Source organism: Physeter macrocephalus, chromosome 11 (genome assembly GCF_002837175.3).
Source record: "Physeter macrocephalus isolate SW-GA chromosome 11, ASM283717v5, whole genome shotgun sequence".
NCBI classification, from domain to species: Eukaryota; Metazoa; Chordata; class Mammalia; order Artiodactyla; family Physeteridae; genus Physeter; species Physeter macrocephalus.
The window spans coordinates 76,372,699-76,390,394 of NC_041224.1; the positions used below are offsets into that span (position 1 = coordinate 76,372,699).

The 17,696-nt window shown below is 38.5% G+C and overlaps 1 protein-coding gene across 7 annotated transcripts in view; it reads left to right on the plus strand.

Annotated features, from left to right (window-relative positions):
• The window catches only part of TTC23 (tetratricopeptide repeat domain 23), a 119,821-nt gene that overhangs the window by 57,355 nt on the left and 44,770 nt on the right, over positions 1-17,696 (plus strand). For all 7 annotated transcript variants that reach the window (XM_055088191.1, XM_028495207.2, XM_028495208.2 and 4 more), the window contains exon 6: positions 4,829-5,006. In XM_055088191.1, the coding sequence (XP_054944166.1) occupies positions 4,829-5,006 (178 nt within the window). The remainder of the gene's footprint in view (positions 1-4,828; positions 5,007-17,696) is intronic.

Below are 17,696 nucleotides of genomic sequence, written 5' to 3' on the forward strand. Positions count from 1 at the left end.
ATCTTTTTTAAAATCATTATTATTATAGCCACTGTCCTAATGGGTATGAAGTGGTATCTCATTGTAGTTTTGATTTTCATTTTCTTGTTGACCAGTGATGATGAACATCTCTTTATGTGCTTATTGCATCTTCTTCAAAGAAATGACTATTTGGGTGCTTTGCTCATTTTTTAATTGGGCTATTTATCTTTTTTATTATTGTTGTAGGAGTTCTTTTTATATTTTAAATGCAAGTCTCTCATCAGAAATATGATTTGTAAAAATATTCCACAAACCATTTTTTTTCACAAACCATTTTTTATATGTCCTGAATATTTTTTTAAATATGTATTTATTCATTTATTTATTTGGCTGCATTGGGTCTTTGTTGTGGCACACAGGCTTTTCATTGAGGCATGTGGGGTTTTTCGTTGCAGTGCTCATTGCCGCACATGGGCTCTTTGTTGCGGCGCGTGGGCTTCTCTCTAGTTGTGGCATGCAGGTTTTCTCTTCTCTAGTTGTGGCGCATGGGCTCCAGAGCATATAGGCTCTGTAGTTTGTGGCACATGGGCTCTCTAGTTGAGGCACGTGAGCTCAGTAGTTGCGGCGTGCAGGCTTTGTTGCCCTGCGGCATGTGGGATCTTAGTTTCCCTACCAGGGATTTAACCTGCATCCCCTGCATCAGAAGGTGGATTCTTTACCACTGGACCACCAGGGAAGTCCCTATCCTAAATATTTTTGAAGATGAGTGGTCAATCAAACTTTATATGGCACCATTCAGCCACTAAAAGTGATATTATAGCATTTATTGCCACATTTTAATGTATGATTAAGTGGAAGAAGCAGGTTCTAAAACATTATGATCCTTTTTAAAAAATGCATAGAAAATCATCTGGAAGTGTATATATATATATATATATATATACTTATTATATATATATTTATTTATATATCAAGGTGTATAGCAGTCATCTTTGGATGTTGTAATTATATATTTTAATTTTCCATATCTTTTCTTACTTTTAATGATGAATATGTATTGTTCTGATAGTAAATTATTCTCAATTTTTTAAAAAGCCCAATTGTATAAGAAAATGCTTACCCCACTTGCACATGAGTTTGACTGATTCTACCGATTATTTGGACTTCCCAAAATCTCATGCAGGTGGGAACAAGATGAGACCACAAATGAGCCCATTTCAACATAACAACCTGAAACTGTGCCTCTCAGTTCCAGAGAGACCACGGGCTGGGAGGGGAAGGAGTACAAGGTATGATTATGTATAGGGATTTAATATCAATCTGTATGGCTTGCTTCAGTTTGCAAAGCACTTTCAGACATCTTACTCGATTCTCACAGCAACCCTATTGGACACCAGTGTTCAGATGAGGAAACCAAGGTTCAGAAACATTTTGGTCTTTCCCAAGGTTGTGTGGCCTAGTAAGTAAGGATGCTCAAACTACACTCTGGGTTTTCTACTCCTGTTGCAGTACTTGTAACTGATTGCCCTGCCTCTCATACTGTATCCTCTACAAAATTTTCTCTGAGAGTCGGATATTTGAAGGATCACTTTTTAATACCTGAAAAGATGCTGTGGTGTTAACTTGGAGTGCTGTGCTGTGCTTCTGGCTGAGATGGCTTCACAAATCCCCAAATACTTTTCTTTAGTGTTCTATCTCAGGAAAGGAAGAATTTTTGATACATGAATTAACTTATGCCTTGTTGTTTACTTTTCTATTTTCTTCTCATTTATCAGTTTGATTGCTAAGCTTTGAATATTGCTTTCTTTTAAAATTGTTGCCCAAATGAAATCATCTTGGCATTTGTATTGGCTTTATTTCTCTTCTATGACTTTTACAAGCAGCCTTGGAAACAAAGGACCTCTTCTTTACTTCCTTGGCACACTCTTCATCATTTATGAACATGAGAAAGAAAGATGAATTTTTTCCTTTGCTCAAATAACTATGGCATTGTCTGAGTTATTTAGGCTAAATTAGGTAGAAAAAAATCTGAAGTCATTTTAAAAGTATGTGACTTTCTCTAGATTCTAGACAAGAGGTTGGTTTACAAACTTTTTCTGTAAAGACCCAGACAGTAAATATTTCAGGCTCTGTAGGCTATACAGTGTCTGTTGCAGCTCTTCAACTCTGCCATTGTAGTGCAAAAGCAGCCACAGACAATAAGTAAACAAGTGGGCCTGACTGTATCAATAAAACTTTATTTACAAAAGCAGTCAGTGAGTAGATTTGGCCCACAGGCCACGGTTTGCTGACTCCTGTTTTCAATTATTTAATTTTTGTCTACCAGGAATCTAATTCTTTGGCTAAGTGATTTGTTACCAACCATATGTTTCACAGCCTCTTTCTATCACCATAGATGCTAGTGGGGTTTCTCTTAAAAAATAAAATGTGATACGTACAAAGCTACTTATTACCTACTATATTCTAAGCTCATTAAGAGTTAGAAGGTGAGTCCAGTATTACTAGGTTGTCTATTTATCTCTTCCTTTCCAAGGTTAGAGCTGCTGCAAGTTACAACCTGGACCGTTCTTGGTCCAGGAACACATCCCTGACCTCCTCTTGTGTTTTATTTTTATTTTTTTTTTAATTAATTTATTTATTTATTTATTTATTTATTTATTATTATTATTTTTTGTGGTATGCGGGCCTCCCTCTGCTGCGGCCTCTCCCGTCGCGGAGCACAGGCTCGGGACGCGCAGGCTCAGCGGCCATGGCTCACGGGCCCAGCCGCTCCGCGGCATGTGGGATCCTCCCAGACCGGGGCGCGAACCCGGTTCCCCTGCATCGGCAGGCGGACGCGCAACCACTGCGCCACCAGGGAAGCCCTCCTCTTGTGTTTTAAACCTCTTTACACTTATAGAAGGTATCCCAGTTCATAAGCTATTCAGTTAGCATTTTACTTCATTATGGCCATCTGAACCACAGATCTGAAAAGTAACTCTACTTCTATCAGTCAATTCCTTTGAAATTTATTGGAGAGCAAAATAGTTGTGAAAAGTATCCAGTGACTATGTTGACCTAAAAAAAAAAAAAATAGGCTGCCAGTTATTTCTCCAGTAATAAAAAAAAAAAAAGTTTCATTCAGGATCGGCATAAAATTTCCATTTGGGGTCTGAAACCATGGTGAGCAGGTGCAAGTCCCCACATGGCGAGGGAAGGAGAATGTTTTTATAGAAGGAAAAAGGATTTGGGAGAGCCATAGTACACAAAGAGTCCATGGCTTTTCATTGACTAAGTTCTTGCCAGGAAAGAAGAGGAGTCTTTCTTCTTCCTGTTGGGCTCTGCTGTCCTCCCAGAGCAGGAAAGCTCCCGCTTCTGGGCTCCTAACTCTATTTAACTGAGGTTTCTGTTTATTAATTTTTTTACAATTGTTTGTAATTTTTTACAATTTTTACAATTGAAAACAAAACCTATTTTTGTGGTCTCTTAGTTACTTTCTCACATTATGTCTCAGTTTTGGGGTAATTTGGGAACGGTAAGGCCTTTTTGTAGTAAAGATTCTGGGGTGGAGGGAAACATAAGAAGGATTGATTTCTTTTATTATGAATTTTGTACATAAAAATTTTCCATGCAAGAAAAGTTTCTAATAGTCTTCACAAGTATTTTTGAGAAGATTGGTTTTAAATGCCTGTTTCTAAACAATATAATACATACATTTTTTAATATGAGAGAGTCTTACCCCAAGAAACTACAAGAATATTTTCCCACTGCCACCTTTAAATTAATTTTAAAAATTAACATTTTTTCTGATGTAAAAGTAATATATATTTTATAGAAGAAAATTTGGGAAATTTATAAAGCATAAATACGAAAAGTAAAGTAAAATCACTCGCAATCAACTCCTTAGAGATAACTATTGCTAACATTTTAGTGACATTTGGGTATCTCTTTATGCATATGTGTACATATAGATTAGTTACAAAATTGATCTAATAAGATTATATAAAGTACTTTTGTAATCTTTTTTACTGAAGAATATATAGTGGATATACTTCTATGTTGATACATACAGATCGAGATTAACTTTAATGGATACATGGTGTAGATGTACTTACTATAACCCACTTGTATGATCACCTATTGGGGTATTTTAAGTGCTTTATACTTTTCCACTATTACAAAGAATGCTTCAGTAAACATTCTTGTATAAAGTATCTTCTTATCCTGCCAGAGTATTTCTTCAAGATAAACTATTAAAAGTGCAATTAGCAGAAATACATGTGTACATACATACATATAATTTTGATATAGAAAAGTTTGTGCCCAAATTATATTCTTCCCAACAGTTAATGAGAGTGCTTCACACCCTCACCAAACTGGGAAATTTCTATAATTTCTCAACAGATCAGTTATCAGCATCATGGCATCCTTTCTGATTACTATTGTTATTTTAATATTTTATATTTTTTAAACCAACACCTACACAGCACTTGCTATGTGTCAGAGGCTATTCTAGGTGTGTTTTTTTAAAAAATATTAACTAATTTAATCTTTATAATAACCCAATGAAGTGGGCACTGTTATTATTCCTAACTTACAGATGAGAAAGCTGTCAAGCAACTTGAAGGTCCTGTATCTAGTAAGTGGTGGAGCCAGGATTTGAATCTTCCTCATTATCCCTTGACCTTCCTTATTATCCCTTGAACCTTCCTGATTATCCCAAAGTCTATCCTCTTAACTGCTATGGTCTGCTGCTCCTTGGAGGAAAGAAAGGCTTAGCTGCCTAGGAAATGAACGTGGCAACAGGGGTCAGAGAGCCAAATCCATCTATTATTTTCAGTATCTTCTATTTTAAATACTTTAAAGATAATCCCTTTGATTTTTTTAGGGTATATCAAGGTCAGAAGAAATCAAAAGAAGCTCTGCCCCACTACCAAGAGGCTTTAGAATATATTGAGATCAGTAAAGGTGAAAAAAGTCTTGAGTGCGTACCAACATTGAGGGAATTGGCAGGTGTAGAACAAGCCCTGGGATTTCACAACGCATCCATCAACCACCTTTTACAGGTAAGCTGCAACGTACTGGCCACCAAAGCTGTTCCAATCCACTGCTTTTCACAGATACAGGTGGAATAGCAGCTCTGAGAATGCCTGGCTTTGTTAAGTGCTCTAGATAAGTAGAACACTTGGTCTGGAGTAGAAGTTCAACAAACATCTTCGTAAGTGGGCAAGTGTGGGATACTGGTCCTCTGTTACCTGTGCATCTTCCACAAACAGTCTGAGACTGCCTGAAGGTGGCTTTTCTCATATTAGGTGCATAATTTAAGTCTTGTTTCCCAGACAAAGTTTCTTTATTATTTAATGCTTATCTATTTAGAGCTTATGTTATCCAACTTATTAGGGTTCTTATCTACCACATTCTACAATCTTTACCTGAAGTCACTTAGAGTTGTCATCTGGTAGCTGCTGTTCTACTTTGTCATTAAAAGATTCCTCTGTGAGTGTGTCAGTTAGGGTTCTTCAGAGAAATAGAACCAATTGGATGAATACATAGAGTGAGAGAGAGAGAGAGAGATTTACTGATATTTTAAGGAATTGACTCACACAACTGTGGGGGCTGACAAGTCCGAAATCCGTAGGATAGGTGGGCCAGCTGAAAATGCAAGCAGGGTCTCTGTGTTACAGTCTTGGAGCAGAATTCCTTCTTCACTGAAACCTCAGCCTTTTGCTCTGTAGACCTTCAATTGATTGGATGAGGCCTACTCATCCAATTATTACCTATTGTGGAAGGTAATCTCCTTTATTCAAAGTCTACTGATTATAAATGTTAATCATAGCTACAAAGTACATTCATAGCAACATTTAGACTAGTATTTGACCTAACAACTGGGCACCATAGCCTAGCCAAGCTGACGCATAAAACTAACCATCACAGTCAGTTTGATGTTTTTGTGTGGTATCATCTGCTAAAAACACATTTTTAATTGTTTTCTGAGAATTTTTCCCTGTTAAAGTTGTAAAATATAGACTAACTCATTTCTTATTTCAAATGAGATATAATGATATGGTGCTGAGGGTTCTTTATTGCTATTTCTTTTAAAATTTGTATGACCATTTATACTCCCACACACAGTTTATTAGAGTGTGCCATTCTCTCACTTTCTCTGGATTATCTCCCTTAAATATTATTACCACCCTGTGACATATTATTATTATTATCAGTTTATAGATAAGGAAGTCAAGAATTAGAAAGGTTGAGTGATATGTCCAGGAGTACACAGCTAATAAATGGCATAGCCCAGGTTTAAATGCAGTATTTTTTTTTTAAAAGATAATTCTGGCTGACACTTAGAGAGTAGACTAGGGAGGGTGTGCCAAGAGTGGAGGTAGAGTGAAACACTGAAGGCTGAAGATGGTGGTGGCTTAAACTAGGATGATGTTAGTAAGGATGAAGAGAAGTAGATGGGTGTGACAAAGATTTAGGAGGCAGAATTTATGAGATATGGAGCTTGAGTGGATGCAGGACAAAGAGGGAAGGGGAAGAGTCGAAGATGACTCCCGGGTTTCTGGTCTGAACTCCTGAGTGGGTGTTTGTGCCATTTACAGTGGGGGAGCTGGTGTGACTGGGTGATAGAGAGATGGTGAGCTCAGGTTTTGATGGTGAGTCTGAGACGCCCATAAGGCATCCAAGCAGAAATGACAGCTAGACCATTATATAATCAGGACTAGAGTTCAGAAAGTAGGTCAGCAAGTCCTCCACTTATGCACAGTAATTGCCTTGGGAGAGGGTGAGATCACCCAGGCAGGGTTTATGGAGGAACTTTGGTATTCATTGGTCAAGTAAAGAAGGATAAATCGGTAAAGGATAAAGAAGAATTTGCCAGAAAAAAACAAGAAGAAAAGTAAAAAAGAAAGAGATATCCTCATTGTCATCCCTTTTGATACCTTTTGCTGTTATGGAGGGCATGGAGCTGTCGGGAGCAAAAGTGAGTTCATATTTATAAAGTGTTGAGCACAGTGCCTGCTAGTGCAATGTATGAATTTTTGTAAAGTTCTCCTTTCCTTTTCTTGCTTTTCTTTTTCTTTCATTGATGACCTAGTTGAGGGAAACATTGAGGCACTGATGAGAACGGAATCCAGATTGTACTGTGAGTGAGATATGAGGATGCAAAGGTAATAAATGCAGGTGCCTGCCTCAGAACATACTAAGAGGTGGGGAGGACTGGCCCAGGCAGGGAGCAGAGTACATGGAAAAGTCTGAAGGTAAGACAAAGTTTGACACATTTGGGGAACTGCAAGAAGTTCCCGATGCCTGGGCAATAGGAATGGGAAGGCAGTGGGTGCGTATCATTCAGATGGGGTGTGGAAAGTCATGGTAAGGAATTTGAGCTTCATCCAAAGGGCAGTTAAGGGTTTTCGAACAGGGAGATTGACATCACCAGATTGTCAGTCTAGAAGGGTTGCTCTGCAGTATGGAGAAGGGACTGGATGGCAGAGAGGTAACCAGGGAGGCAGCTCAGTAGGTGGCTGCAACAGACCAGGTAGGCATGATGACAGCCCGGACTCAGGCGGTGTCGTGAGAACGGAGAGACACGGACAGATAGAGAGTAGAAATGACAGGCCTGGGAGTTGTGCAGATGTGGGAGAGTGAAGGAGATGGAGGAGTCCAGCTTTAGACCAGTTTTCTGCGTGTGGCTGGTTGGGACATTTACTGAGTGAAGGAACACTGTGGATTTGCAATTTTTTGTTAGTATCAATAATTCTGAATATTCTTATTTTTAAAAATGTTTTTTCTTTTCTTGAATTATATACTGATATACATTTCCAAAAGTTAAACTGCTGGGAGGTAAGACATGAACATTTTTATACCTCTTGATTTTTGCTGACATCCTGCCAAAAGGTTGTTTTGAGTTACCTGGCCACCAGAAGTTGGCTTTTCTTTGCTCTTAATTGAGCCAGTTTCACACCAACCTTGCAAACGTTTTTATATTATTTTATTCCCATTTTACAAATTTTATAAATTTGAGATTAATCTCAAATTTATTTTAATTTAGAATTATTTTCTTAGTCCATATTCCCTCAAAGTTTCCTGACTAAATCCAGACCTGTCCTCGTCTCAGCACTGTCTTTGCTGTACCAGTTCCTAAAGTTCAAAGAAAGAAATCAAGATACTCTCAGAGTATTCCAGCAAGGGCCATTACCCTCTACAAAATTCACCGAAATGAAAGATGCCTTCTAAGACCAGTAGTATGCATTGCAAAGATTTGAGTTTGGTTTAGAGAAGCATTTCCCAAACTGTGTTCTGTAGGATACTGGCATTTCATGAGAATTCTTAGATCTTCCCAGAAAAGGTGTTTGTGGCCAAATAAATTTGAGAAATATTAAATTAAAATCAAACAGATGTCTTTAACACATTTTACGGTGCATTAAAAATGCCAGTGTAAATTGTTAATCGGGGGGGAGGGCTTAATAAGTCTATGAGACACTAGTGTTCCCAGGCCACAGTTTAGGAAACACTGGCCTAGAGAAAAAAATTCAAATGTCTGATGGCAGGGAACAGCAAAGGGATTCAAATATAAGGGCAGGCTCACTCCTAGGAACCCTTAGCACTATGTGAACGGGAAATGGGTTAAATAGTGCCTCTTGTTTATGGGGCCCAGAGTCATCATTTTAAAGTATTTTGCCACATGTTTTCCCTGCCTATCTATATAGACATACAGACAAACATACACACACGTATGCTCAGAGAAATAATTATTTATATTTTGTTATCATTTAAAAGTATGTTGAATATGTCATATCCTTTTATCCCTGAATACTTCAGTGTATGTTTCATGAGAACAAAGATATTCTCTTATGTAACCACAATACAGTTATCAAATTCAGAAATGTCAACATTGGTACGGGCTGCATTGTTTTGTCAGTTGTCCCAATACTGTCCTTCATGGCAATTCTTTCCCGCTCCAATAAAAAATACAGTTCAGGATCAAGTATTGCACTTAGTTGTCAATGACTCTGGTCTTCTGTAATCTAAACAGCTTCTCAGCCTGTCATTGTCTCTTATGACAATGAAATTTTTGAAGAATACAGCCCAGTTGTTTCATAGACTGTGCCTCAGTTTGGGTTTATATGACGCTTCCTCGTGACTAGATTCTGACAATGCATTCCCAGCTAGAATGCTACAAAAGGATGTTGTATTTTCTTGGGGTATTGCATCTGGAGGCACATGATATCCATCTGTCCTTCATTGGTGACATTAATTTTTTTATCTCCCAGTGACAGTGATGTGTGTGCTTCTTCACCGTGTATTAACTATTTTTCTCTTTGCAGCCAATAAGCATTCTGTAAAGAGACATTTTTAAGACCATGTAAATATCTTACTCCTCGTTGAAATGTCCCTCTAGGTTTAGCATCCATTGATGCGTCTTTCTCAAGCCAGTCTTTATCGTGATGGTTTGCAAATCAATGATTTTTCCATTCTGCCATGCCATTTGCATTTATCTTTTTTTTTTTTTTTTTTTTTTTCGGTATGTGGGCCTCTCACCGTTGTGGCCTCTCCTGTTGCGGAGCACAGGCTCCGGACGCGCAGGCTCAGCGGCCATGGCTCACGGGCCCGGCCCTCCGCGGCATGTGGGATCTTCCCGAACCGGGGCACGAACCTGTGTCCACTGCACCAGCAGGCGGACTCTCAACCACTGAGCCACCAGGGAAGCCCCATTTGCATTTATCAGTTGATATTCTACTGTTGAAATATCCCTCCCTCTCCCCACCAAGTTTTTTATTTGTTGTGTGTATGTTTGTTTTTCACTTAACAATACATCCTGAAAATCACTTCATACAATTCATTGAAATCTTCTTTATTTATTTGTACAGATGGACTGTACTCCATTTTATGTACATTCTACAGTTTTTTCAAATAGTTTGTTTTGGCATTTAGGTTAGGTTCCAATATTTTGCAAATGGAAATAATGTTGTAATGAATAACCTTACACATATGTATTTTTGTATTGTTGGAGTTGTATCTTCAGAGTAAATTCCTAGAAATGGGACAGCTAGGTCGAAGAGAGCGTACGTTGGTAGTTTTGTAGGATATTACCAGTTGCCTTTCATTGGGCTTTTAGACCATTTGTATTCCCATCAGCAGAGTGTAAGAGTGCCTATTTCCCCACAGCCCCTTCCAAAAGAGTGTATTGTCAAGCTTTTGAATTAGTTCCCATCTGATAGGTGAGAAGTGACATCTCAGTATAGTTTTAATCTGCATTTCTCTTATTTAAAATGGAATTGAATATCTTTTCATATGTTTAAGGGACTTCAGTATATTTTTTATGAACCTCCTTTTTTGTGAAATATTCATATTATTTGTCCACTATTTAATAGAATTTTTATCTAGTTTGCCTTGACAGTTAAAATTTCTTTATATATTACACATATTTCCCTACTATCTGTAATATATGTTGTAAATATTTTCACCCAATTTGTCATTTGTGTTTTAATTTTGTGCATTTCATTGAGATAATCTTCATACCATAAAACTTACCCTTTTAAAGTGTACAATTTAGTGGTTTTATTGTACTCACAAAGTTGTACAACCATTACTGCTATCTAATTCCAGAAATTTTTCACCACCTTAAAAGAAGCCTGGTACCCATTAGGAGTCATTCCCATTCCCTCCTCCTCCCACCCCTTGGCAACCACCAATCTATCCTCTGTCTCTATGGATTTGTCTATTATGGACATTTCATATAAATAGGATCATACAATATGTGGCCTTTTGTCTTTGACTTCTCTTATTTAGAGTAATGTTTTCAAGGTTCATTCGTGTTTAGCATGTATCAGTACTTCATTTCCTTTTTTATGACTGAATAGTATTCCATTATATAGCTATACTACATTTGTTTATATTCATCAGTTGATTGACATTTGGGTTGTTTCCACCTTAAGGTTATTATGAATAATGTTGCTATTAACATTCATATATAAGTTTTTATGTGGATGTGTATTTTCAAATCTCTTGTGTATAAACCTAGGAGTAGAATTGTTGGGTCATATAGTAACTCAATATTTAGCTTTTTGAGGAACTTCCAAGGTGTTTTCCAAAGTGGCCTCAGCATTTTACATTTCCACCCGTAATGCATGACAGTTTCACTTTCTCCACATCCTCACCAACATTTGTTATTATCTCTCTGTTTTATTTCAGCCATCCTAGAGAGTGAAATGGCCATTTTTTTTTTATATGTTTAATGGCCATTTGTTTATCTTCTTTGGAGGAATGCCTATTCAAATCCTTTGTCCATTTTTTTTTAATCTCAGCTGTTTTTTTAATTAATTAAATTATTTATTTATTTATTTGGCTGTGTTGGGTCTTCATTTCTATGCGAGGGCTTTCTGTAGTTGTGGCGAGCGGGGACCACTCTTCATCGCGGTGCATGGGCCTCTCACTATCGCGGCCTCTCTTATTGCAAAGCACAGGCTCCAGACGCGCAGGCTCAGTAGTTGTGGTTCACGGGCCCAGTTGCTCCGCGGCATGTGGGATCTTCCCAGACCAGGGCTCGAACCCATGTCCCCTGCATTGGCAGGCAGATTCTCAACCACTGCACCACCAGGGAAGCCCGTTTGTCCATTTTTAATACAGTTATTTGTCTTTTTATTGTTGACTTAAATAAGAGTTATTCATGTATTCTGGATACTAGATACTAGACCCTTATGATATATGATTTGTAAAAATTTTCTCCCATTATGTGGTTGTCATCTCACTGTTTGATGGTGTCCTTTGAAGCGCAAAAGTTTTTAATTTTGATGAAGTTCAGTTTATCTATTTTGTTGTTGCTTGTGCTTTTGGCATCACATCTAAGAGACCACTGCCTAATTCAAGTCCATGAAGGCTTATATCTATGAGAATTTTATAGTTTTAGCTCTTACACTGAGGTGTTTGATTCATTTTGAGTTAAGATTTTGTATGACATGAGGCAAGGGTCTAACTTTATTCTTTCGTATGTAGATATTCACCTGTCCCAGCACCATTTATTAAAAGGACTATCCTTTCCTCATTGAATTATATTGGCATCCAAGTCCAAATCAATTGACTATAAATGTAAGGATTTATTTCTGGTCTCAATTCTATTCCATTGAGCCATATGTCTATCCTTATGCCTATATCACAGTCTCAATTGTTGTTGTTTTGTAGTAACTTTATGGATATTATGAATAATGCTACTATGAAGATTCATGTACAAATTTTGTAGTAAGTTTTGAAATCCATAAGTGTGACATCTCCAACATTGTTATTCTTTTTCAAGATTGTTTTGGCTATTCTGGGTCCCTTGCATTTCCGTATGAATTTTAGGATGAGCTTTTTCTTTCCAATTTCTGGAAAGAAAGAAAGGAACAGCTGGGATTTTGGTAAGGATTATTTTGAATCTGTACTGCAATTGTGACATCTTAACAGTATTAAGCCTTTCAATCCATAACCATGGGATAATCTCTTATTTCTTTAAGGTCTTCCTTAATTTCTTTCAACCATGTTTTATAGTATAAATTTTGCACTTCTTTTGGTAGATTTATTCCCAAGTATTTTGGAGTTTTTTTATGTTATTACAAATGGAAGTGTTTTCTTAATTTCCTTTTCTTATTGTTCATTGCCTGCGCATAGAGATACAAATGATTTTTGTATGTTAACTTTGTATCCTGCAACCTTTGTAAACTTGTTTATTAGCTCTAGTTTGTGTGTGTATGTGTATTTATAATGTTTTTTGCCATGCAAAAGTTTTCTTAGTGCTTTCAAGTTTTCAATCTTTTATTACATTTAGATTTTGACTCTGAGAAATATTTCTCTGTATGCAGGTTATGGAGGAATTCACTCATTTTTATTAATGCTTTGTAAAGTTTAATAGGTGACTTTTATTGTTTATTCTTGAGGTTAATAAAGATTAGAGAGTGTTTAAATAAATATTTGCCTATGATTATTAAAGAAATAGCTTTGTGAAGTCAAGATAACATTGGATTTGAAATCAGAAAACTTGGGTTGGAGTCCAGACTTCTGTTTACCATTTGTTTGATAATATAAGTCATGTAGTCTCTCAAAAGAAAAAAAAAAAACCTACAAAAGACCCTATCCGCTTCACAGAACAGCTCAAAGATTCAAAATGGAAAGTGCTTTGTGAACAATTTGGCATGTTGCCAGTATAAGCTACTTTTATTTATTAACAGTAATTGTTAAACATTTATCAAGGCTCCCCTTTTCTTTAGCAACTTTAGCTAAAATACAGAAAGGTACAGCTCTGCAAGGGAGCCCATGCCTAAAAGCCATTTATTAATTACACACAAAGGAAAGGGGTTTTGTTATTTCCCCTCTTGTTTTTTTACTCTTCATTCCTTTGGAGTGAGAGAAACACCCAGGGAGAAAAGACCTTTTATTCTCTGTAGAATGTAGAAAAGTTCCAAAGTATTTTAGGAACTAACCCATTAAAATGGAGAAAAATAAAGCCAGCCCCACAGAGCCATCACAGAGGGAAGGCAGCAGTCCCAAGGACTGATGAAAGAGCTGTCATCGGCCCTGTGGGTCCTCTGCAGCAGGGTTCTGTGAGAAAACCACACAAACGTGATTGTTTCTGAAACTCTTCGTGGCAGATTTTGGCACTAGAACCTTATTTTCCTATCCAAAAGAAAAATCACAGGATTTCATTTGTGTGAGCAATAGCATGTTTGTGGGTGTGTGCCTTCAAGGAGTATACGTTAACACCGCGCTAGCTTGGATTGCTTTTTCACGTCTCTGACACTCGAATCGCATATCTCTCTTTTCAGTTTTCAGGGCAGCTCTGCCATTCAGTAGTTCCCAAATTTAGAGAAGTTTGATTTGCAAAGTATGATGAAATAATTTATTAGTTACTCTACCTAAGACTTTAAGATCAGAAAATCTGGGTTCAGGTTCCTGCTCTGGGTGAGTTATTGGCCTTGGTCAGGCCTAGGTGGTGGCTGATAGGTGCTCACAGCTCGTGGCAGGTGCAGACTATTCAGTAAATGGCAGCACTTCTTATTGGCTCTGCTCTTGTTAATTGCTGTGTATTTGCTATAAAGTATAATTCATTTATTATAAATAATCAGATGAGTGCTATTTTTAATTTTCACAATCTCTGACAACACTAGCCTATTTTGTTTAAAATTAGAAAAGATGCAGAATGCAGTTATGATTTTATACAGTATAAACCTTTTCTAAGAATGACACAAATCACGGTGCCACACTGCTTCTTTTGAAAAGACAACTGGTTTTTATCATAATGATAATGCTTTTTATAAAAAAAAAATCAAGCCATACAGAAAAATACAGAGAAATGGGCTACAAGTCATCTCAGCCCTCCTCCCCCATCCCAGAAGTACCCAGTGTTGTAACACTTGTTGAGCATTTTTCCTCTGCAGGTGTGCAGATGGCTATAGATTGAGAGAAAGAGGGACGAGGAGAAAAAAGAAAAAGATTGATGAACTTGACAGCATAAAAATGAAAAAGTTCTCTATGACAACATATCACAAAGTTAAGAAATAAATGTCAAGGAGGGGAAAGTATAGAAAGAGTTCTTGTAAAATCTAGATGAAAAAGACAACTCAATAGAAATATGGACAAAAAAACAGAAACAGACATTTTACTGAAGAGGGAATACAATGGCCAATAACCATCCAAAAATAATCCCTAGCCTCACTTGTTATTAAAGAAATGCAGTTTAACCAAGGAAATGCCAAAAAAGTTTGGTGCCACTCCATGGTGGCAAGGGTGTGGGGAAGCAGACATCCTCATGCACTACCGGTAGGACTGGGAATCAACACCATTTTGGGGGAAAGCAATTGACATTCCCTCTCCAGTTTTATAACACACTGACCCTTTGACCCAACAATGTCACTTTTAGAAACTTACCTAACAGATAGATGTGCACAAGTGTGCAAAGAAACAGGGTTATTAGCAATAGCAAAAAATTAGAAACACCCTTAAAATCCATTAGTAGGGAACTGGTTATAAAGCTATGATCTATCCACATGATGGGATACTGTAGAGCCACTAAAGAGAATGAGATGGATGTCTGTGTTCTGAAGAAAGGTGTCCAAAATATATTCTTAATTTTAAAAAGCCAGATGTAGACCAGAATATTCTGTCAGTCAATGACCAGTTAAACACTACATTGTGCTGGGCATAGTGTTAGGCCTGGGACTATGATGGAAGGCTCGGATGTCAGAGGCCCTGCCCTCAAGAAGCAGCCTAGTGAGTGAGATAGACCTTAGTGAAGAATCACACACATGAATGTAAAACTACCAGTGTGAAGTGCACCACAGGGAGAGGTACCGGGTGCTGCGAGAGCTCCCAGCGGGGCAACCTAACCTGATGTGGGATCTGATAAAGAGACACCCCAAAGGTTGAGGAGAGGGGAACCACTGTGGTGAGAGCCCAGAATGGGTAGCAGGAGATGAAGCTGAGCTGAGAGGGGGGCAGGGCCAGGCTCTGATCTCGTGTGTGTGTGTGTGTGTGTGTGTGTGTGTGTGTGTGTGTGTGTGTGTGTGTGTGTATAAGCACATCAGTATTTCTGAGAGGATATGCAGGAAACTGTTGATAGTGGGTAGCTATAAGAAATCAGACTGGAAATGGGGAGAAGAGGGGGTGAGGCTTATAGACACAAAGGACAGGGCATTAAAATTTTTAATTGCTTATTCTTTTCTACTACTTAGGATTTTTTAAAAGTTATATGCAGGTACTACTCTTATAATTTAAAAATCTAATTAAGTTTTAAGAAAACATACAGAACCAAAAGACAAAAATATAAGGCCCCAACATGTCTATTTTGGTGCTAACTCTTACAGCGAGTAGGGCCTTTTCTCCCTAGCCCTTTGGAGGAGCTAAAATTGACAACTGGAAAGCTGCCGCAGAGACTTTCTCTGACTATTAAAAGAAACTGGCTCAGTCTGGGGCCCTCAGAAATCAGTTTTTGAATGACCTCTGCACCCAGTTACTTCCCTTGCATCTACTTCCCCCCGGGGATTCCCAGCTCCATCTTTTTTTTTTTAGCCAGTGCCCTCCAGCCGCCTCAGTCCCCTGCGGTGTGTGTGGCCATGGAAGACTTCCCTACTGGGCAGAGATGGGAGAGGAAAGGAAGTGGCAACCTTGGGCTGCAACATGACCCTGTCTTGCACGAGGATGACGGTCAAAGCTGAAGGGTAGAATGGCCAGCTCTGGCAGAGCTGAGAGAGAAAGCTATGCAGTCTCACAGCTGGTCAGTTATAAAAGAAACACAGCAAGCTCATACCGCATAGTGACAAGTGGACTTGAGCTTCTGTTGAATTAAGGCACAAACTTGAATCAAAGCAGAAACGGAGACACTTGGTAGAAGGCACTTTAACGTCTGCTCCATCCACCGTCCACGGCCTGACCCCCTCCACGGCGTCTCTCTACAGTCAGTGCTCAGCGTTCCGTATGTTGGCAGCTCGCTCTTTCCCTAGCCAGTCTATTTAATTCTGGGCTGAGTCTAATACTTAGTAACTATTTCTCTGACTCTTAAATAGTTCTTCATTACATTGACTTGAAAATTGCCTTTCTGTGACTTCTACCCTCTTGATAACCAGGTGTTAGATGAGAAAAGCATGCAATTTGAAATCACAGGCCTTAGTTTGAATCCCTGTGCTGCCATTGACCAGCTATGTGACCTTCAGACAGTCGATTATTCTCCTCGAGGCTTCATTTCGCCCTCCGTAAATTAGGCGGATAACATCACTCTCACTGGTCATTTTGAGATTAAGCGGAGCTGGTGTATATCGATGTTATTTCCCTCCTTCCCTCCATCCCTCCCTATCCTAGCCCTCAGCTTTACAAAGAGATCCTGGCAATTACTATTGTCTTCTCTCTGAGTGTTCTCATCTCCAGGGTAAATAGACCCAGTTTAAGTCTACAAATGTACTTTGAGCTACTTGTGTGCTCTTCACTTTGCTATGGGAAAGGAGATTTCCCTCTGAGTCACTGATTCCCCTAATCATTATCAACATGGGAAAAAAAATCTCTCTCTCCCTCCCCACAAGAGCTGGGGTTCCACACTCAGAACCCACCCAGTGTTTTAAGTTGAGTGTTCATATGGTGGGGTCTGCCTGCATAAATAGAAACATCCTTTTTAGTAGTCATCAAGTTTTCTCTTCAAGAACTGTTACACATTTTACAAATCCAAGGGGACAGGCCCAGTTAGATAAGAATCTGCCAGCCCTGGCTCTGGCTGTGTCTATTGACAGCTGGGTTGGCACTGAGGAATCCTTGGTTTCCCCCAGAAACACATAGGAGGACCAGAATGCAACAGCTGCTCTGTACCTTGCCAGGGCTTGAGGCAGTGGGTCTTGTGAATGAGTTTTTCAATTAATGACCTTACTCCGTGTGGGATATTAAAGGTGTTTTTGTTTTTGTTTTTAACCCAGTACAACATGCTAGCAGCTGAAGAGATTTAAGAATATTAAACATTCCTCCTCAGCCTCAAGATGACAGTTGATAAACATATAACCATAAGATATCAAAAACTTCAAAGGATGGGAGGAGAGATGCAAGCCCTGGGGTGATTAATAAATAACGAGGAGGAGTGAGCGTAGTCAAGCCGCAGATCCCCAGCAGGGCCTAGTCCTCGGGCCTCTGTATAAAGCTGGAGAGGCAAGCAGGACTCCTGTAATTCTGTTCACCCTAACAACTAGTCCTTAAATGCTCTCAGATGTATGTAACAGGGGTGTTTATATTATCTTAGCAAACAAAGT